The sequence below is a fragment of the Brachyistius frenatus genome, unplaced genomic scaffold, assembly GCF_029030835.1.
Source record: "Brachyistius frenatus isolate BFR_SWC_R1_liver_20210118 unplaced genomic scaffold, ASM2903083v1 Contig_21, whole genome shotgun sequence".
Classification (NCBI taxonomy): domain Eukaryota; kingdom Metazoa; phylum Chordata; class Actinopteri; family Embiotocidae; genus Brachyistius; species Brachyistius frenatus.
The window spans coordinates 4927988-4951480 of NW_027210620.1; the positions used below are offsets into that span (position 1 = coordinate 4927988).

Consider the following 23493-nt stretch of genomic DNA (forward strand, 5'->3'; position numbering starts at 1 on the left):
CAGCCTGATTTTCAAGGCCCTGCACATGCAAACTGGTGTTCTCTTGTTACCTGGCTGGTTAGAACTCTGCTCACAAAACTCGATGGATCAATAGGAACGAGAACAGGGTGAAATGTCTCGCCCTGTAAAGTGCAACAAAACTAACATTAGACTCAATCAAGCCTGTTTTTACAGTCCTGAGAAGAGCTCTGATTAAGCAAGAGAAGTGAGAACACAAGTTTTTGTGCCTGCTTTCCTGCCTTAGTCCAAATGTCTGGAGAGGAGAATGAGTCCGTTGTATCTGCAGCAATTACCACAGGGCATTGTGTGAAAGGAATGAGGGCCTTGAAGGCTCCCAGATGAGGAACTCGGAGAAGGGAGCGAAAACTCCTGCCTGGCAGCTCTCTGTGTAACAGACTGCACTGCAACAATCCCATCAGTAAGCGTTATGGGCCTCCTCCAAGATCCTTGACTGGATGAGCCAAGAAGCTTTCCTCTCTCTAACTCTCCCTCTGTCTGTCCCTCCCTCTCTCTAACTCTCTTTCTACTTTTCCTCTGAAGTTAAAAAACAACAACCTGACATTAAAAAGTCAACATTCGGGACACGAACCACATGGGTGCGGAATCCATCAGCAGTGAGTCTGGTTCGATGAGCAGGCAGCCCTCTGCTACAAGTCATTCCCCTGCTCGATTGCCTCACAATTCCCCTCTGTCTCAACTATGACTTTCTAATGAAATCGTCTCACACAGTCGACACTCTGGAATGAAACACTGTCGTATTTCACTGTCGCAACAACCACAACATAAAAGTGCTGACAAAACACACTTGTTGCCAGTTCATACAAAGTAAGATCCAGAACCAGTCTAACATGTTACTCTGCTCATAGTAGGAGTCTTCTCATAACATGCCTTCATTTGACACAAGCTAAACATGCTTTGAGTAACATATAACATTTCAAGGAAACATAAAAGAGAGTGATTACATGTTGCAAATAAATTAGAAAACATCTTTAAAATTATATGATTAGGTTGAAAGTAATACACTGTTGTAGCTATTTATTATGAATGCAAATAGATTTACTGTATCTCCAGATAGCAGATCATTGGCCTATATGGTATATGTGTGAAAATAATAGCAAGCAAAATGTCTTACATTTTGATGAAAAGACCTTTGTGAAATGTTGGATGTGAACCCAGGCCAACATGCATAATGTGTAGTGGATTTTGCTCAAGGGCCAAGTGCTGTTAAACTTAGCCAACCTCAAGCTTAAATCTTTCCGACTCTCTGAAATAAAACGTGAACAAAAAGCCTCCCTTTTCTTTTTTTTTTCAACTACTTTGTTTTTCACTCTTTATATTATCTTTAACTGTGTCCTTTGTGAGGTAAAACTTGAAACTATTTCTAATGTATACTTGCCAAACTGGAAAAAAAGGACCACTGAGGATATCATATGACAGTTGATGACACACTCACACAAAAGAGGAGATACATTAACAGTGCAGGTTAGGTCGTATCTGCATGGCTGCCGGCATTGCCAAGAGGAGGAGGAGGGGGGGGGGCTGAATGCTATTAGTCACAAAACTCGCAATTATCTACCTGAGTGAACAAATAGAGAGTGCAACAGTTGACTTCTCAGACACAGAGAGAGCAAGAGAATCATTTTGGTTGGACATTTCGTGAGCTACCAGACGTGGGGAGACTGAATGGATTTACCCATGTAAGTAATCTCACTTTTTACATTTAGAAAAATACTCTTTTCAACTTTTAGACTTATGTCACCTCTCAGTCTCATGGTGATTAGTGTCCTCCAGTATAGTTGAACAGGTTCTTCCCATACACTACTCTCCGATTCTATATGTAAATCAGTCTGTGCATTTTCATCCAGGTTTAGTCGTAAACGGAGTCTGTTCGATGGATATGAAAAGCAGCCTCCTCTCTGTAAGAGGAAATGTTTGGCCACACTGAAAACTCAGCCGGATCGATACGAGACCGACAGGCTCAAGTAAGTACTGACTGACTAAGAAATACAGTTTATTTTTTATACTGCGTGGTGTGAAGTTGATCACAGATGTTATTTTAGATCAGGGTATTTCGGGTAACTTTCACTTCCACATGGCACGAAGTCAGTTTGGTCTCGTACACAATACGTCTGCAAACACTCAGTAGCAGACCTGCTCACCGTAGCAGAAGGACTGGAGGCAGGGAGAAAGCATGGCTCTGAAGGCAACAAGTCCAGCAAGTTATCGGTGTCGGCGTATAGTTCCACACATGACCCCTCACAAAACCATCAACTGCTCTTTTTATATTTCAGTTGTTGTACAGATGAAACAGACGAGATGTAGCATGTTAAATAATGACCTTGTTTGGCATATTTTACTAAGATTTGAAATTTTTGCATCACAGGAAAAGCCATGGTCACCCCTGCAAATGTGAAACGTGTGCAAATGGACAGACCAATCTAATCGACGCTAGAGGCCTCTCAGAGCAGACATCATCCTGGACAGACACGCAGTACTCAGTGAAGAAAGTTTTAGAGCATCTCAGATTCAAACAAGCCACAGAGGACTTTTTCCTCAGCGACTCGGTGAACAATAGATTTTTAGAGTTTCACCGTGACATCACCGAGGAATGTGGCGCGGAGGATAAACAACACTCCTGGGCAGTTATTGAGAAACTGGAGGAGGTCATCATGTATGGGCCATACTATCCAAACTACAACAAAGGAGAACACAGCGAGGACATCATTGTTAAACAAACCCAGGACGTGCTTGAGTCAGAGGGGCCGTCTGAAGACTGGAAGGTGTACATTTTTACCATAAACAGCCCATGTTTGTCGAGAAACACTGAACCATGCATGCTAAACCTGGTTCATAAGGCTCGGGAGTGGTGGGGTGTGTATGGAATCAGGACTCATATAGGCTATGCGAGATGTTGGGGCTTTAAAGGAACCAAAGAAACTCTGTTCAAGGACATTGACTTCAGACAAGTGGAATGTATCAATCAAAGTGTGTGCTATGAGAGCTATGTTAAAGCAGTTGAAAGGGGCACTGAATTTAATCCTCTGTGTGAAACTGTGTTTGCTGTTGCTAAAAATCTGTCGAGATCTGGACAAGTGAACTTTCCTTTGATTGCCGCCATGCACAGGCAGGACTGGAAGAGTTACTTCAAAAGTATGCACACTATTTTTGAAAGCCAAGCACAAGATGAGAAACAAGTCATGACACAGGAGACGAACACGATGATTGAGGCTGCAGAGGTTCTGCTTTCAGGGAAAGCCGAGAGTTTTGAGGAATATTTAAAAAGAGGACAGGCGTGGGCACTCGACTACACCTTTAGCTCACAAGTACGTGATGCTCAGCAGGATCAAATGAGACTCGTGTTTCAACAGTGTTGGAGGGAGATGGCACAGGGCAGGTATGCAGGGTTCATCAGGGAGAGGCTGACTGAATGCTTCAATCGATGTACCATCCAGCTTTTTATCAAAGATATTCTGAGGGTCACAGAAAAATACTTACAAATTGGGAAATTACAGTTTACGGAGGAAGATTGAAAAGCTGTTACTTAAATGGACAATTTGACAGAATGATGAAAAGACGATAAGACTAAATATTTGGCAAATGTTTGCCATGTTCTTGAAGCAGAATGAATGACACCACCTTTACATACCATTTGAATCATGTCAAAATGCTTTGTCTTTATTAGTCTGTGTCTTTACCTACAATATATCACAAATGGCGTAGTACACAATTATACTGGAGTGGAGATTTTAACGTATAAGATCATATATTATTGTAATTACATGTGGCAATATCCAACATTTACACCGGTTGCCTCCGAGCTCGTCACAAGAAAATTAAAGTATTAAGTCTTGATAACATACTGTACAGTCTTGACACAGTAGTCCTTCAAACAACCCTAATGAAACAGAAAATAATTAGATGATAATGTGGTTTGGGGTTGAGCTTATAGTAATAAATACTTATTGGGATATTTTGGTCAGGCCTTAAAGTATTAAAAGAAAGTCTAATGGATGCATGTCTGTGCTTGTGCCAGCAGAGGGAGTTATGCACCGGCGCTGCCATCCACCCACATTCACTACTCTGTTTTACTGAAGATTATTGGACTGTTGCTGAGGAGTGATAGATGTCATGTTGTAGTCATTTTATGAGGAATGCTTTTGATCAGGTTGTGTTTTGGAGGATAAGACACGCTGCGAAACGTCATAGCTGGTTGTATTCAGTGGCAATAGACCTTTGTCGCAGGAGACATTTATTTTTGCCATGGCAGGAAAAGCACAGGTGTAATTAAGAAGTCTAAAATGGGCTGCATCTCATTTGCATAAGGTGGATTCATGGTCCTGGTGTCCTGTCATGGCTTATTGGGACACCTAAAGAAACCGAGCTATTGTAAATGAGAGTTGTTTTGTTTGTGCTTTAACTGCTGTAGTGAGGTTTTTTTTATTTTTATTTTTTTAAAGAGGGTCTTTTAGATTGCTAATGCTGCTAATTTGGGATTCTATTTAAATGATCAGTTCAAACAAATCATAAATAGCAGGTAGTTTTGTGTTCATTTTTGTGGAGAGAAAAAAAAGCTGCTTCAGCTTCTGCTGCCACTGTATTACTACCGAGATGCTCAAATACTTAAAATGTGACATCTGAAGAACTCGATAGCAGTGTGCTTTACCAGAAGCAATATGCCGGTTTCTCCGGATAAAATACAGAAAAATTGTTGAAATTTTAAGACAATATTTTAAAGCTTTTAGCACCATAAACAAAACTCCATTTATCTATACTGCATTGTGGTAGTGTAACTGCATTCTTCTAGAGACCACGAGGGATAAGTGTGAAACTGTATTTATTACTTTTCATTTTTTTGTGAACTGACCTTTTAATTACACTCAGAACTCCTCAGTGGTGCAACGTTTTCACATGTTTTGTATGTCTTATCAATTCACAATAATATTACGCAAATCATCACAATGAAGAAAACATGTCTATATAAAAATATCACTGTTGTTTGTTATTGTATTATGTTACCGCATTTGTAAAGCAGTTAATGCCTCTGCAACGATGTTGTGGAAACGATGAGAATAGCATAAATTTCCCTTGTTCAAGAGTTATTGTGTGAATCTAATCACTGCTCAGTTTTCAAATGTCTGACACAAACTCCATTCAGTCCTTCATTGCTTTCGCATTTCTGTCCCAGTACTGACCGCAGTGGACAGTGTGTAGGACACAGTGGGATTAGCTGGAGCGAGAGCAGCAGTCTGCTACAGAAACCTCAGGAGGGTTTAACTGACACACTGTCGATAGGTAGGTCTCTGCGCTGGGCTGTAGGTCCTCTAAGCCAGGATTAGGTTGTTCCAGGGCTCAGCTTTGGAGCCAGAAGACCCGTTATGTGCCCCAGGGGGCATCTTGAGAGGAATGGCGCCTCCCTGAGCTGACATGTAGGCTGGTGGGGCTGAAATCTGAAAAGATGCAGGAGAAGATGATGAGCAGGAATCTTTTCATGCATCATGTCTGGTTGTTTTTATATATGAGGGCCCCTCTGGTTTTTCACCCTCTTTTTACATGATAATTATACATAGAAATACGAAATGTTTGTTACTTTTCATTGTTTTTGTGAACTGAAAAGCTGCTTTTGTCATTATATAACTTTTTTTTGTTGTTGTTTTTTTTGTGTCTCACCTGTACGTGTGTGCTGTGGTGTGTGTACAAGCTGTGATTTTCCGGCTCTGTCTTTATCTGGCGAGACTCTTCCGTGGTGGTGGAGGCGCGAGGAGTGCTGCTGGGTGTAACTGGAGTCCCCTCGCTGCCTGGAGTCCCTGCAGGGGACACGGAGGGTTACTGGACATGTATAGAAACATATGTGAATGGGTCTTGCTGCATAAACGCATGACATTTACGCGAACAAATCTACAAAAACATACTTTTAATCTTTGGTGCAAAAGTTAGTGGGGAACCAGGCGTGATGCATTAGCACTGCAAATTATTGCTCTGGGTTTGAAACACAGTTTATAAAACTCCACAAAATATAAATATGGGCACCGGATGCTTTTTCTTATTAGATCATTCGAATTTGTTTTTTTGTTTTTTCACTTATTGATGTTTTGTTTGTTCAGATAAATAATGATGGTCACAGGTCTCAGGGAAGAGAGACCTATAGCTTTGCCCCTGTTAATGTCATATCTAAATCTACATCTAGTCTGCACACAACTATAATGACAAGCCTTTTTGAGGCTCACCAGTTTGGGACTTGTTGAGGTTCTTGGGTTTGCGTTTGCGGGTTTGGATCCCCTCTTTCTTCATTGCCAGAGGTCGGGCAACCTGTGGAGACAGCAAGGCAAAGAAAGAGTCCAACTGAATTCAGATGTTATATGTGCAACATCCATAAAGGCTGGAGACAAAATCTCCCAAGATCAAGATTTAAGTTAGATTATGGCAAAAAAAAATATACAACTTATATTTGGATATCTGTAAAACTAAAACACTTATTTCCCACAAACTGGGAGAGGTCATTGGTTTTATCACCTTTATGTATCAGCGTTGATTGATTGATCGCTTATTGTCTCCTGTATTAAGGCCGCCCACCTCTGAGTCTGCCATTACAGAAAAGCCAATGGAATTTCGCATGTGCAAAAACCCATGTGATCACATGGGACCAGATACATGAGATAGTGCACATGTGCATTTTGCTCATCGGAAATGTGGTTTCGGAACATTTTCATGATGTAATGTGTGAAGCCCATGCAGATTCCCATGTGAAAACTTTTCCACATATTTCCCCCCTATTACCATATGTGCCAACATGTGGTAAACATGTGTCATAGATGTGACCACGTGTGTCCTATGTGGACATTTTTTTTTTTTTTTGGATGTAGTAAGGTTCTGATGCAAAGCCTTTACTACGTGAAGTGCCTTGAAATGACTTGTGTTATGATTTGACACAATATGAATACAATTGAATTTCATTTCTTACCATCCATGCAGCTATTGGTTTCAGCTGATTTCAATAAATTACAAATTTCTTACCGAAGCATTAGATTAGACTTTCATTACGAAAGTTAAACTATCACTGTGCTTGATCTGTACTATGCTCAAATGTGGACCTGCGTCCTCCATGTCAATTCATTTAGATTTTCTGAACATATTTAGAAGATGCAAATACAAATTATTTCCTAAAGTGAGTGTCCCTCCTCTCGCTCTCTCTCTCACCCCGTGGAGTTTCATGTAGAGCCCACAGGCGTTGCAGACCGGCTCTCCCTCTGCATTTCGTCGCCACAGGGTTGTGGTGGTGGTGTGACAGTTGGTGCAGCACAGGCCCACCCTCCTCGAGGCAGACTGAGGCAGATAAAACAAGTCAATCATCAGTGAAGAGAAAGAGGTGGAGAAATCATTTTTCATCACACAGGGCAAAAATGGTCTCTTTAATAGGAGTTGATGAGGAGAAGATGCTGCTCACGTAATCTGCTATCACCTACCAGCCGTCTTTGGGGTTTGATAAGAGGTCTGTTGATGCCATTCATCTTGTGGTACAGTCCACAAGCATTACACAGGTAGTGGCCAGTACCATCCCGCCTCCAGAGGGGGGTTGACATCGCCCCACAGTTCACACACTCTCGTCCCTCAGCGAAGTCATCAAACAAATCTATTTTCATAACAAATATGAAATAAATAATAAATCAAGTTACTTGACAGAAATGTTCTTTTAGTCGAGATAGTCCCGCTGTTACTCTCTATTCTGGTAGCAGTAGTTTCATCTTTAAACATCATAAGGGTCTCCCATATGAGCTGAAATAAGTTATTCAACACTTAGACTTTGAAACACATTCAAAACTTTGGTGGAACTAAGTCTGTGGTTCTTAGAAAAAATATATTCCACAGGGTTTATGCCACAAAAAAATATTTCCATAATTATTTCCTGCACAGTCCAAACCCTGATAGATTAATTATGACGTGCATTGGCATTCATACGCCAGCAGGAGGGGCAGGCTGCTGCCGTGAGGCCCCTCACAACGGCAGCCTGGAATCCCTCCTTATCTCACAACTCCCCTGAGATAAAAGCCGCCTGGAAATAGAGATGGAATAGAGCTCCATCATATTAAAATACTGACTCCATGTCCATCACATCTCACGACATCTGATAAATGCAATCTTCGCTCTCTATTTTGGCACATAACGGAGTATTTCCCAAGAACCACTTAGCCCTTCACGATTCAAGACATCAATCTGTGGGGTGGAGGTGATAGTTTGGCTTTCTTTTTTCTTCATACAGCTGTCATACCATCAGCACAAGTTGCAGCAGTTATCTGACGTGTAGACTCAGAATGTCTTGATGGATTTACACTGAAACCACATCATAATGTGTTTTTAATCACACACTTTGCTACGCATAATTACTCTTCTTCAGATAGTATGAACCTGGCCTAGCATCTGGTCCTCCCTTGCAGCACACTGCAACTAGAACGGCACTCGTACACATGCAGGCCTCCTCAAGGCTGAGAGCCAAACAGAGATGGCAGGGCAAGCTAACCTTGAGCTAAGCAGTCATTGTAGCCAACACAACGCAGCAATACGAGACAATACACAAAAGAAACACTGCAGCGCCCACCTCTATCTAAATGAAAGTTTGCTTTTTTTTTCCCAACTGTTTAAATGTCAGTGTGTGTCTTTATCAGGGTGCAGTTAAAAAAAACAAAAAAAAACACCCAGACAAACGCGTTAGGAGGCCAAAGGGGACAATGGAAATAAAAGGCTCATTCACATGTGACGTGAGGACTACGATCTGTACAGAGTCTATTTCTGTTGTCACAGATGAAGAGTTTATTATTTTAAGTACAAATTTTGGGTACTTCAACAATTGCTGAATATTTACTTTGTTTGGACAATAAACTTTGACTCTGTTACATTTCAGGTTGGAATATCAGGCTTTTACTTACACCCATCTATGTGGAGACTTCGTATGATCAAAATATCAAAATGTGATGCATACAGTTTATTGTCAGTCACTATATAACGTAACTAAATGCAAATCCAATTTTGTACATTCATATATTGCATACGTTTTAACATTTCAACCTATTCAAACTCATTTTTAGTGGATGAAAGTAAGTCTTGAGAACATTTACTCAAAAACTATATTTAAGTATTTCAATTTTAATTCTACTTTAAACGTTTTCTCCACATTTTCCTTTTACTTTCATTTTTACTGACAAAAAGAAAATGAGCATATAAGAGTCATTTTTACAGTTTACCCAACAATATAGTGTATAAAGCAGGTTAACTAGCTTCATCTGCAAGAGTAAAATTCTACTTGAGTACATCAGTAATAATTAAATGATAAAATAGAAACAATAATAAAATCTATAATGATGTTGGGTCATTTTTCTGCATCTACTTTTAATACTTTAAGTAATCACGTGATTTGTGGATAATATTTTCTTGGCATCCCTTTTGGATAAGTAAAATATCTAAATATATTCTACACCACCAGCTGCTCTTCAGAATAGAACGTATTTTTCTGTTTTGCTTTGAGTTTTTAATTAGATTTGACGTTAATTGCTTTTTAAATTGTACTTTACTAAAAGGTTATTTCCCCCACTGTTTACCCAAATGCCAAACAAACTGCAAATGCCTTCTTTTTTTAAAATTACTTTTTAAAGTCATTATCAAGTTATCATTTGTTTTTGTATTCTAAATTCCACAGCTAAGAAATGCTGCTCCTTATGTAAAATATACTTTTTATTATCATGACTTCCAGGGACATATTGGACTATATAAAACAGACAACATATTTTTGAGAAACTATAATAATGACATTATCCAACAAGTAATGATTTAAAAGATTCTGTAATTGGATGAATGGTTTAGCCAATAAATTTCCATCTTAATCTGATTTTGCAAAAGAACGATTATAATAGGATATAAATAAATGCACAAATTATGTCCCATAAATAATGATTTGTCTTTTTTTTCTAATCAGTAACAATATATCTAAGTTCTTTAGATGATAACATGTTTATCAGCCATTTTAAGCTGAAAGTAATTGTGACCTCATGGTCAAATAACACAAAAACTGAAATTGGGCATTTCATTTGATAATCAAAACGGTTTGTGCAAATGCTTTTGGTTTTGTTTCCTCATGCAAACCATCTGTTGAATACAGCAAGAATATATGTGATGATCTGTGTGATGATGAGTTTTCTCTTTCATTTTTTTAGTTAACAGATGAGGGAGTTCCCTGTCTCTTATTCGCTGACAGAATAATAGGCTTTTATGGCTGAATGCCACTTCATCAGTCTAAACTTTTGCAAACAAAAGCAGTGACTGAACAAGAGTATGACTGTAATGAGATGAAGAGGTCAGACTGGATCAATGCTGTTATCTCTCACACTGCTGCACAATTGATCTTTTTTCTGTCTTCATCAAACAGTTCAGGCGATGGCCATTTAAACTTAAATAAGCGCCACACAGGTCACTTGCAATTAACTGGTACAGTACGAGTACCTGGTGTTTAAAAATGACGGTGTCATCACCTGCTACTTTTAGTGATGTATCTTAAAATGGCCCGTAGCAACTGTGTAAAGTTACATGACACTGAATGGAAACATGCTCATATATTCAACTGCATAAAAAGATTAACGAAACGAGTCCGTCCCTCATCAGCCTGCAGCCGTGCACAAACTGTAGATAATGTGAGAAACACGGGTCAAACAAACTCAACGCTGATTAGTAGCATAGACTACACAAGGTGCAAGTCGCAGCCATTGAAAACCTGACAACCTACGCAAAACAAATGTGTTGTGAAACCTCTGTCATCCATATGGTCCAGAGTACACTGCAGCCTGCAGCTATAGGCCAAATTCAGGTCCAGTGCCGGGACACGAAGGACCCATCAGTCAGACTTTTGCTCAGGCTGGAGGCTGGGCAGGTCACAGCTACTCCTAACATAAATGTTTTATTTAATCAGAGAGGATTCACAGAAAAGACTCTCCTGTTAAGTTTCCAGGGATGTGATTCCCTTCAAATTAAATCTGATCTAATCTGATCCAGGAGGCCGCAGTCAAACACAACTCATAAACCACAATAATCCCCATAAACTGTGTTATCAATTCAGCGGCTGTTAAATATGAATTTGTATCAAACCAATAATGTTTCTTTGATTCACAATGTAAAGGAAACATACAGTCTGAAGCCTGACTTGGGATGGGTGCATTAAACATGTGAGTTTTGATGAGACAGTTAACTGACTGTCATGCACTCAGAATGTCTTTTTATACTTCTAATATATTTAGTCTCCACATTCATTTGTTTTACAACAGGAATACATATTTTAACGGCAGCTACAAAATAAAATACATTATTAGTCATTATTAATGTCATTAAATTGCTTCGGGAGATACAATATTAAGCTATATGGCCTATGTATAAATTATATAAAGTCATATTAAGGCTTAAGTTGTGTTGCATTACATGACTGTATCCAAGTGGGGTAATTTTTTTAATTGGTGTATTGTTGTTAATAATGTTCAAAATTAGATGTGATGAACATAACAACCTTGTTCTTTTGACGTTAATTCTCTTTCATAGAAACTCAATTATGTAGCCTGATCTGCTATTTTTTTAAATAAAAAACAGGCCAAAATATGAGGAGTGTAATGGATTTGATTTATACCAGTAGTTGTGTAATAAATCACACATGTAATATTGTTGTAGGCTATTGCATTGTTAGCTATAATTTACTTGCTATTTTAAAATCATATTTCGGGCCATTTATATTATAGGCTATATTATTGCTCGATTGGTCCGCTGCAGTTTGTTGACCGTCATTAAATAACAATTTTAAAACATTTCTCCTCGTTTGTTTGACATTTTACTGCCATTACCTTTTGTCGTTTTTGATTCATAAAATTAAGCCCAAACATAAGTAGCCCAGATGAAGAACGAAAACGTGTTTCTTTTTTTTTCTTTTAAAAAAAAAATACAATTAATGTCGTCTTTCTCCTTGTTGAAGCTGAGTTTGACATTCCTCTCATTTCTGTCTGGACGACCTCGAATTTCAGAAATTTAAACATATTTTATTTGAAAAGACAGAATGACTTTTGCACACATTTTTGAATGTTAAAATAAAGAAATAGGAGTATTTTATTTCCTGGTGCTCACCTATGTTTGGGTGCCGTGTTGTGCCGGGAGGAGCGCCAGTTTGGAGACCGTGGAGAACAGGGCTGTCGAAGGGGGGCGCCGGCCATGTTGCCCCCACGTTTGGGCTCATGTAGGCCGAATAGGGGCTGTGATAGGACCTGCTGAGGCCTCGGGCGCCGTAGTGCTCCCTACCGTTAGTAGAGATGTTTAGAGGGCTGGTGTAAGAAACTGCCGTCTCCCGGGCCGTGGCCACCCCGGAGGACAGAGGTGGGCTGGTGGAGAAGGTGAAGCGCGAAGGCACCGGGGAGTGGTTGTATGAGGGCACCGAGTCTGCGCCCGGCTGCGCCCAAGCAGAGTGACTCGACACGGGACTGCTCTGCTGAGATGCACCGGGCGTCTGGAGGTAAGGCAGCGCGGGAATCATGGGGGTGACGACCCGGGTGGTGGGCACGTAAACCGGAGAGGTGCCCGCCGAGGTGTTGTGCAGAAATCCGGCCTCATAGGAAGGGGGTCCGTGGTTGGTTGTCATTATGCCCTGGTACATATCCACTCCTTGGAGTTTAACATCCGTGTTGATAGACGAGATAAGTAATAGTGTGGATGCAGCGACGCACAGGGTTACTGCATATTACCGTAAAAACATGCACTTTAAAACAACCCGGCAAGCCCCCTGAAATCAGACCCGCTGTGAAGGTCTGCAAAGAAGCAAGCGAAACATCCACAAAATAAAAATAAATGTAAGAGAGGAGGAGGAGGAGTGATTCCTTGTGATCAAGATGCAGCTGTTATCTCTCTCTCTCTCTCTCTCTCTCTCTCTTTATTTCTCTCTTTCTGTCCTCTCTCTCTCTCTCTCTCTCTCTCTCTCTCTCTATGGGAAATAAAAACGTGAAGATTTAAATTTGATCAGTTTACAAAAAAATGTAACACCCAATTTTAGATATCCCATGTATTTGGCTAAATGTCTTTATGTTCTTACTGATTATATACTGCTCGATAAAATACGGTTTTGTTTCTTTGTTTTTAATGTTTATTAAGTTTTATTTTTCATTTGAGAATTAAATCAATGAACAAAAATGTTTGCAGAAGATTTACTGATTTATTTATTCTTAGACCTTCAAAATGAAGCGGAGACATTTCTATTTGTCTTCCATTTGAAAGATTATAAAATGTCTTCATAAAATCCTAAAAAAAATCCTTAATTTTATGAATAGATGATAAAGGATACAAGAGTTACTTGACATTACAAGAATTCACTGAACACTGCGCCCATTCGTCAAAACTTTTTGGTTAATCTGAAATGATCAGGTAGAGAAGCCAAATGTTTGCCCCACTTTTTCGTTTTTAAAACGATCTATGAATGCTGCAGCATATATCTCTTTACCGGTGATATTCAAAGTTATAAATAGGTGCATTCAGGTGCATGATAAACATCATTTTTTTGAAAACGTGTTTTATAATAGGCTGTTTGTCCTCTTTTTTTGAAGCTGCATTGAAATAAATCACTGAAAAAGTTGAAAATATCGGTGATGCAGAGTGGTGCCAAACGCGATCTTAAATCTTTTTTTTTTTTTTAATTATTATGTTCGTTATTAACGACTTAGAAAAGTCCTGAATTGGGCCATGTTAAGGGAACATTGATGTCAAAAATCCTATGTGCAGTGACCTGGAAGGTCGAACTGGTGATTTATTAGTTTCAATTTGTTGTCACATGACGTCTTGACGTCCATACTGAGTTTTTTTTTTTTTAACATGACAAAATGAAGAATAGTGTTGCTTTAGTCGGAAATGTCCGGCGGCTGTTGTCCTCATGAGGACAGATTTATATCTGTCATCGACACCAGCAACAGTAAACACCAGGTCATGTCATTGTGCAGCCACTTCCTAAAGACAGCCGCTCATTGAATTATGTAGTTCTGCACAGGCCAATAAAGCCCGCAGAGTGCGTGTGTGTATGTGTTGGGGGGGGGGGGGTGCAGGGACACCAATTAATACTCTACTGAATGGAGGTTAAGTTTTACAATGTGAAGGATAATAACTACCAATAATCTATTTCATTTCATTTTCAGTGTGATGCAAATTGATGACAACTGACAAATGTGCACTTTTTAACAGAATTTATTGCAGTAAATATACTAAAATATAAATTATAGCCTACTGTTGTGTTTATGAGACATAACAGGAAAAATAATAACTATCTATCTATCTATCTATCTATCTATCTATCTATCTATCTATCTATCTATCTATCTATCTATCTATCTATCTATCTATCTATCTATCTATCTATCTATCTATCTATCTATGAAAGATGAATAATGATCTATAACCTTAGTATTTTAATTCTGAATCTATTCGCCCTCATAGAAGTCAAGACAAACAGTGCAATATTGCCTCAGTGGAAATGAGGAACTGTTATCAATGTGTAACTGCGAGCTGATAAGGCAGCCACCAATTGCTGGCTAATAATATCAAGGTGTGGTTCTGTGTGCCTGAGAAGGCATAAAGATGATTTATGAGTTTATGGCTCCAGTTAATGTATAGAAGTTCAATATGAGTTTTTTGCTCTCATGTTTTGAGCATGAGAGGGAGACAATGACAAAGTGGGAAGTTTCTGCAATTTGGTGGTGAAACCAGCCAGCAATTGATATTATTTTTCTTTAAAGCTATTTCTATAAGCTGCTGCTATCCACCGTCTAAAGTGACAGAATGTAGGGTTAAAAGTTTACAGAAATACCAACAAAAATCAACCAGGACTCATCCTCTTTTCTGTTATTGTGCAGTACAGTGCGTGTTTTGATTTGTGTGTTTGCACATGCCAGGCTGTAGCTCTGACAGTGACAGAGGCCAGAGCCCGTCTTAAACTGTGTGTGTGTGTGTGTGTGTGTGTGTTTCTATGTGTGTTTATAACAATGATGCTGTGCACCCGTAGTGTGTGTTTGCTGTCAGTGTATATGAATGAGGAGGTGTTGTGTGAGGGACAAGATAGAGATGCTGGTATGTGTTCGACAGCAGACTGTTGCTGAGGAAAGTGTGTGTGTGTGTGTGTGTGTGTGTGTGTGTGTGTGTGTGTGTGTGTGTGTGTGTGTGTGTGTGTGTGTGTGTGTGTGTGTGTGTGTGTGTGTTTATGTGTGTCTGTGTCCAGGCACCAGGAAAACGTTCCCTCCCCGCCTTGGCTGGGGCAAAGATTCAATCATTTTGGGGTCGGTGACTTACTTTTGCCCTTCTTCCTTACACACACACACACACACACACACACACACACACACACACACACACACACACACACACACACACACACACACACACACACACACACACACACACACACACACACACACACACACACACACACACACACACACACACACACGCAACTCATAGACTCCTGGCTCCAGGAAGAACACTTCAAATGGAGAAGCAGGAAAACACAGAAGGTGGAATGATAGGAGGCTCGTGAAACGCTGACACACACACACACACACACACACACACACACACACACACACACACACACACACACACACACACACACACACACACTCAGTTGTACTCCTTGGTATTCTTCATTGGCGTATGGCGTTGCAGTGTAAGCAGAGAGTATTCATTCTTTTATCATCTTGTTTTATCTGATCAGTGATAGCAATGAAACAGTGCAAATCAATGTGAACTCAAATGGGTTCGTAAAGACTTCAGATCTCATCTGACGACTTTCAAATTTTGTCTTTACTGTTTAATTTATCCAGGTTTCTTCATTATCTGACAGCCCTCAACTCACCTTTAAATTTTACATTTTCTAAAAGTTTGCAGCAAGAAAATCGGTATGTGCACATAACTGATTTCATTTTTTTACAACAACAAAAAAAAAAAACAAGATTAATTTGATTAATTTGCCCTGTTATCAGTTGAAGTGGTTGAACCCGCTCACTGCTTGACGTAATCACTTTTGGACAACAAATGACTTTGGCATTAACCGTCTTTGTTTCTCTGGCCATTTATATTTGAGACCATACATTTTTGTAATTACAGTATCATTTATTTGACTGCTGTCTGCAAACCAAACTGCCAAACAGACATTAAAGCTTTAATCGTAGCACTCGACACAAAGCCTTGGTCTCTCTCTGCTCTCAGTTTACGCTGAAAAGTTCAAAACCTGATTCTTTGTGCGTCTGTGGTCTTTTTCCTTGTCGCTCATTTCAGAACATTTCATACTATTTACTACAAAAGAAACCCAATTTGTTCCCCTATTTTACCCTAAACACTCTACAAAATCACGACTGTTTGCTGTCCCGGCTCCTAAATGGTGAAATGAGCTCCCCACCGACATCAGGACAGAGGAAACTCTGTACATCTTCCGCCGCAAACTGAAAACACACCTCTTCAGACTTTACCTTGAACAGTACAACTTTAGTAGCGCTTAAAATGACACTTACTGATAGCACTTTGTAGTTTGGCTTTCTTGGAGAAATTGTATTTTCTTGATTCCTGTTGTTCTGGGTTTTGTACCCTCATGGTTGAAATGCACTTATTATAAGTCGCTTTGGATAAAAGCGTCAGTTAAATGAAATGTAATGTAATTTTGTCCTATGCAAATATAACATCCCAGTTTTACCTTAGGAAGGTTTAATTTTAGGAATTGTATTTATTTATGTTTTTCCAATTAATCAAATACTTTAATTTACTCCCCCATTTTTCCATTTTCTATAAATTGGAACAACTTTCTTGTGGCATCGTGCCTGTGTGTATGTAAATGTGCAAATCTCTGGATTTGTGTGTTATTCTAAGGTATCTGAATGTTATGCTTGTGGATTTAGTGTGTTTGCCCAGGTAAGGTCAGAGAGTCACGCTGGGGAGACACAGGTTTTCACAGCAAGACACCTGGGCTTCAGCAGCACATCTCTCTCTCTCTCTCTCAGAATAAAACACACACACACACACACACACACACACACACACACACACACACACACACACACACACACACACACACACACACACACGCGCATTAACCAGGAGTGTGTTTTTGAATAAATTATTAACTCCTCAGTTGCAGCTTCTCAAATGTGACGGGCTCAAGTTGCAGAATTGGACTCAAGATTCTCACAGTTTGAAGAGCAGCGCAAACAAATCACTAAGCACTCAATTACACATGATAACAATTCAATTATCAAAACCTCTTTTGTCCCGACGGTGTCTGCTGTTTGTAGAGCTACTTAACCAACTCACTTACGCAAATGTTTGAGTGTTTCTTTGACGCTTGTATGCTAATATTTGAAATTCCACTGCCGGGCGTTGCTGGCTTAAATATCAGCTATAAAATTGAGGAAAACCCTAATGAAGTTCTGTGAGTGACTTTTTATGATCAAGCGAGTATTTGACTTTCTTCACATTGACCAATCACACTGGCCAGGTATTTGACTGACAGCCTGTTAATACCAGTCATGGTTAGGTGTCCCATGACACTCAGAGTGTGTGCGTGTGTGTGCTTGCAATAGCGAGTGTATTTTTAGCAGTGAAGACCAAGGGATCCCAGGACCTCTCCCTGTGATAAGCAATGGCCAAAGTCCGCTGGCTGGCAAAGGCCTAAAGAGCAAATAGGGAACACACACACACACACACACACACACACACAAATGGAGAGCCAGTGTTTAATATTCTCATACATGGGGCTTAGTTTGATGTGGCAGGGAGAGGGAAAGCTGTTTGTTTGGACGTGAAGGGCAAATTAGGGGTAAGATTCAGGTTAGGCAAAGGTGAGGTGACATCACGAAAACAATGGATTCTGGTGTGGATGAAGGGTTCGTTCAGAGTTCATTAAGAGACGGCTAAAGAGGTGTCAGCGTGGCTGAAACGGCGTGAAAAGATGCTGTGTGTGAAGAACAGAATGAAGGAAAATTACCATTATGTGTACAACTTGTTCATCAGTGTCAAAAACGGCCTCCTTCTGTCAGCCAAAGACAGGGTCCCTTCATCTCTGAAGACACTGCAAGAGAAGACAAAAAAAACAAATGAGGAAACATGAGGAGAAAAGGTGCCTCACTCCTGGCTGTCACAAAGCGCATATAGGTACAGTAACAGCAGGGATATTTCCGTCGGGACAGACTGGAAGGGTGGTGGAGGAGAACAGTTGAACAAATTGGGCTGAAAGTAGACAGAGGGAACGTCAGAGAGGAGGAGACTAAGATGCCACCAGACAGGAGGAGAACTGGAAAACAAAAGAGGCTCCACACTCTGCTCTGTCTTATCTGTCTCAGGGTCTTATCCACCGCTGGCTCTGTTAGTGTAACCCCATTCCCTCCCTCCCTCCCTGCCGGCCAGCTCTCCTTCCACCTCATCTCTCCATCTCCAGGCCCCTCCACCCCCGCCCCTCCTCCTTCTGCTGGCCGTGGACCCCGTTATCAGGCCAGGGCTGACGTCAGGGGGCCCGCTGGTGCTGGGGGGCCGGAGACGGAGGCTGATAGCGCGGCAGAGGCTGCCTCCACACAGGCTGTGGGAACCGCCGACCCAGCCCACCTCGACCTGGTGGCCCCGCACGTCCACCACAAAGACACACACACAGGGGAGGATATACAGTTAATTTCAAGAAGGCGCGCACACACGCTATTTTTGTACATTAGTGAGGTATGAGCAACCTGAGGATGGTTTCCACAAATGAATCGTGGGTATTTAAGCTCAGACCATTGTTTTTAGTCTGGTTTAATTTGACTATAACAATAATATGAATAAAATGGAATAAAATCAAGGCTTCAGTATTTGTCCTCTAGAATATGATTTCTGCCAGTATGTAGAGACTGTAATGAAACAGTATTTAGACCCTCAAGTAAAGAAAAAGAAATAGAAAAAGTAGAATTAAACAGTTAATCGAATAAATATAAAAAATATATGGGTTGGCCATGGTAATCAACCATGACGTCTCCTATTGGTTTGTGAACTGCAGTTCTGAGGCATTTTTTGCATCGCTATCTTCCTATTGTAAAACCAGAAGTGACCATATTTGGACGAGCTGAGGAAGAGCGAACGGTGAATCTGACTCAATATCCGAGGACACGACGCCCGCCAACCTACAGCCAAAACCTGACTGCACCACAAACCAGACACGCCCCCAAAAATACCGCTTTTTGAGGCCTAATATCTAAGTCACGACTGGATTGTTTTCAGATGGACCGCCACACAACTAATAACGAGTGACTTTAGCGAAAGAAACCACATTGACTTGTGAACAAAAATTATTGACTTCATATTTAGAGAAGTTGAATGGGAGTATATGGAGCTCGAGCCTCTTTGGAGCCAACCCCTAGTGGCTCCCGCTGGTGTTGCAGTTTAAACCACTTCCACGTTTGCCAAATTTTTCATACCCACGACGCTACAGCCACTTTTTTATACAATCTATCGGGTCGACTCATGACCTTCAATCCTGGCTACAGAACTCCCTGATCCAAGTGCATCTTCCTACTACATATTTTGTGCCTCATCAACGATGGATATAAATTCAGCATTTAATGATCAAAAATTCCCAAATGTTGAACAACTCAGTAGAAACATCTTCACATCCACATCTACAAAAAAAACATGTCAACTTGCCTCAAGTGTCTCAAAGTTGCAATATTACTGTAATTCGTTATCTCCCATCATATTTGTCACAATGTTTAAACTGTGAATGGTTTGAAATAGAGTTCACAAGTTTGAAGAATCACATAATGTGTCACAAGTTGCATATTTTCAATCTTATTTTTAAGAAACCAATTCCCGAAGCACCTTCTCAGCCTGATAAAACTGCATATAATCTACAGTCCTGTCATTTACTGTAGCTCGACGATAAAGCTGAGGTTACTCTTTGTGGCATTTGTTAGCCCATGTATCATCATAAAAGCCAGTACAGCTGTACAGCAGTTGACAGATTGTCATGAGAGTTTGTGTTAAACAAGACATTAAAAATTATAAGGAATTAATTTCATCAGATTAGGTTAAGGAGGCACTTAGCCCTGAGTGGTGGACTGGCTATTATCATGCCAGAACAGTGTGAAAAGGTGTGTGTGAGAGAGAGAAAGACAAAGAGAGAGAGAGTGTGTGTGTGTGTGTGTGTGTGTGTGTGTGTGTGTGTGTGTGTGTGTGTGTGCGTGCGTGCGTGCGTGCGTGCGTGCGTGCGTGTGTGTGTGTGTGTGTGTGTGTGCGTACAGGTCAACAGGTGCAAGCTTGATGTGTGGGGGGGTGAGCGCAGCATGGATGGCTGAAGTTAGCAAGTTTCACATCATTAGTTGCAGGTGCTGCACTCCCAAAACATACAAACACACACACACATCTCGTGATCTTGTTAATTCCCATCCCTCAACATCAATACACACATTGCAAACAACTTTCTCTATTCCTCTATTTAATTGTGGTTTGACTCGTTTACAGCGATGGGAGTGAACCGGACCATCAATCTGCCATTTACTCACATTTATTTCCACTTTCCTACGTGTATCACAGATGTTTTCAGAGATGGATCTGTCGGATGGGGAGTGGAGACACACTTATCAGTGTGTTGTCCTCGATAAGGCAGAGAAGATTTGTAACTTTGCGGTCGGTCAGTCCTGGATTTGTTCGTACGTGTGTGTGTGTGTGTGTGTGTGTGTGTGTGTGTGTGTGTGTGTGTGTGTGTGTGTGTGTGTGTGTGTGTGTGTGTGTGTGTGTGTGTGTGTGTGTGCATTTCTCTCTCTTTGTTACACTGAACTTTTGTCGGCCGAGCAAGTAGGAGGAAGAAAAGAGTGGCCTTGACAGGGCGAGAGGAGGGGTGACATGTAAAAGAAGCGGCGAAATAAAGGAACTGTTGTTTCTGAGTTGCTTATTTCTTCTTCTCCTCCACCTCCTGCTGAAATTTTCTCTCACTTTCTTTGTCAGACACACACTCCCTAAATTTCACCAGTGGCCTTCGTGTCCTTGGGTGTAAATAACGTTAAATAGGTACAAGACTGGGGATGAAGCAAGGCAGAAGGAAGAAATGAATGGTGAACTTAGGGTGCACTCGTACTGCAACATGCTTTGATGCATGGGGAAAACAATAATATGCAACTTTATGCTCATAAAAGTGATAAATAAGTTATTCTAATAATGGCAGTATGAGCGAATGCACTGAAAAATATGCACTGGACAGGTTTATGGATTTGTTCTGATTGTGTTAGCCAGCATCACTTTACACTGCAGCTGAATACAAATATAAAAATATTGACTTTCTGCTGCAAATGGAACCTGAGCCTCACTGAATAAAGTGGTTTTACCTTCAATAGTTTGGGCAGGTTCAGTCTGTCTGCTGCAGTGTATACTGCTAGTATCTGATCCAGCCTTAAATCATGTGAACTGCAGTCTGTGCCAACATAAAAATCTGTTCTCAATAAATAATGTTGTGCTTCATTAACAGGTGAAAAAGTGTAAGTACTTTTCTCTAAAAACTGCAAAGTCAAAAAGGCAGTAAAAAACACCAAACAATAACAATAAATTCCCTATCTACACCCGCACTGGCCTGAACTATATATTGCCATTGTAGTGCAGCTTGCAGATATGATTGTATTGGCATGTGCTAAAAACAAACTGGGTGAACAATATTGCTGACTAACCAGAAAATCGTAAAGCACGAACAATCCATACATAACTTGGTGCTTAACTACCTGGAGAGTCTTTCTATTGTTGTTTTAGGAATCTTGCTTGTGAAGATGTTCAGGAATAGTTCATGTTGGATGTCTGCATTTCACTTTCTTGACTGATTGCTGGACATTTGAAACAGGAACATGGTGCTGTTTCGCGGAATCCTCTGTTCCCTTTATTCCTGCATTACTTCTTGTACCACTGGCTGCCACACAACCCCAAAGCAAGATACTTTCCCCCACAGGTTATGTTCTCATCCAATGCTGCTCCTTTTTTTTTACTCTTGACACAAATTTGGTAACTGTGGCCAAAAGGCTTAATTTGACCGTCATCTGTCCACAGCAGTTGCTTCCAAAAAGACTCTTGAGTATCCAGATGTTGCATTTCACACTTCAGATAATGAATTTTGTCATGAGGTCACAGGAAAGGTTTCCTTCAAATAGCTCTTTTATGTAGACTCTCTTTGTGCATCAACACTGCAGAGTGGAACAGTGCACCACCTCTCCTGAGCAGCCAAACCTTCCTGCAGCTCTTCTGGAGTCATATGGGGGCTTTGCTTTGATTCTCTGCCCAGCAGATGTGCAGTTTTATCTAGAAGTTTAGATTCAGATTGCAAACAGTGGAAAGTGCACCCTGGAGACACTTAAATATCTTTGCTTTCCCTTTTTAGACATCAGTGAACTTAATTTGAATGTACACTGACAAGTCTACTTTAAATAATTTACTAAAACCACAGCAAAAAAAGGAGATTTCATCTCTGGTGTATTACTGGGTAATATTATAGACTGTGTGAAGTAAAGTTTTAGGAAAGAGCACAAGACGTACAACTGCTAAAACGGCTTTTTCCACCACTTCATATCATAAACCGATTCCTACCGAACGACCCAAATCAAGTCTACTTGTATTCAATTTTATGCATTTTATCTGTTTCTTATGCATTTTATCTGTTTTATCTCATTTCTTTTCTATATTGTTAAATGTTCCGTTATATCTGTTTTTATGCAAAACACTGCACATAATTCTCTTGCTGTGAAGCACTTTGAGCTTCATTTCTTGTATGAAAGGTGCCATACAAATAAAGTTGTTATTATTATTATTATAATTTCAGGTCCTCAGTCACTTAGACAACCCAATGATTGATGAGTGCTACCAAGAGTCAGAGAATCGATCAGCTCTGTCCTAATGAGTCAACTAAGATGAGTGTTTACAAGTAGCAAATGCCCAAACTTTTGCACACACCACAATTAGTTTAAAATTGTTTTTAAAGTTCATTAAATAAAATGTAACACTGCGTTTGAAAACATTTTCTGTGTTATTTCATATTTCAAACAGTTCAATTTAGATTCTGGAAACTGGATGAGAATCACCAGTTTGAACTTGTTTTAAAAGCACATCTGCCTGTTATTCAAGATTATTTTATTGGGTTTTTAGACCTAGTTGTACTTGTATTGTACTTATCTTGTGTATCTTAATTTTTAGAGGCAAAAATGTTTGAACAATTTTGGTTAAGACTAAATGACTAAGGAAAAATGTGCATCATCGGGCTGGAATATGAGAGAAACCACTAACCTACAACATCTGTGGGAAACTTTAAGTTCAGTTCAACATTTATGATTTTTATAACCCACTCCATACTGTGTATATAAAGTAGACATCTGTAAGACAAGTTATGACCACCTGTGCTCTCTCCACTCTCTGCCATGCTGTCTGACTCGGTGCCCCCTCTCTGCCCTCTGGGTGACATGATAAGCTCAG

At 40.2% G+C, this 23493-nt stretch overlaps 1 protein-coding gene across 2 annotated transcripts; it reads right to left on the reverse strand.

Annotated features, from left to right (window-relative positions):
- Positions 1-4616: 4616 nt before the first annotated feature.
- On the reverse strand, positions 4617-12882 carry gata4 (GATA binding protein 4). Of its 2 annotated transcripts, none has more exons than XM_069696267.1 (6): positions 12142-12882; positions 7461-7627; positions 7195-7320; positions 6225-6306; positions 5668-5804; positions 4617-5447 (listed from the first exon to the last, which is right to left on the reverse strand). In XM_069696267.1, the coding sequence occupies exons 1-6, from the start codon at positions 12662-12664 to the stop codon at positions 5322-5324; spliced, it is 1161 nt and encodes a 386-aa protein (XP_069552368.1). In that variant the 5' UTR covers positions 12665-12882; the 3' UTR covers positions 4617-5321. The 2 variants fall into 2 exon arrangements, with proteins under 2 accessions (XP_069552368.1, XP_069552369.1); XM_069696268.1 differs by having other exon boundaries at positions 5668-5826.
- Between the last annotated feature and the right edge of the window lie 10611 nt (positions 12883-23493).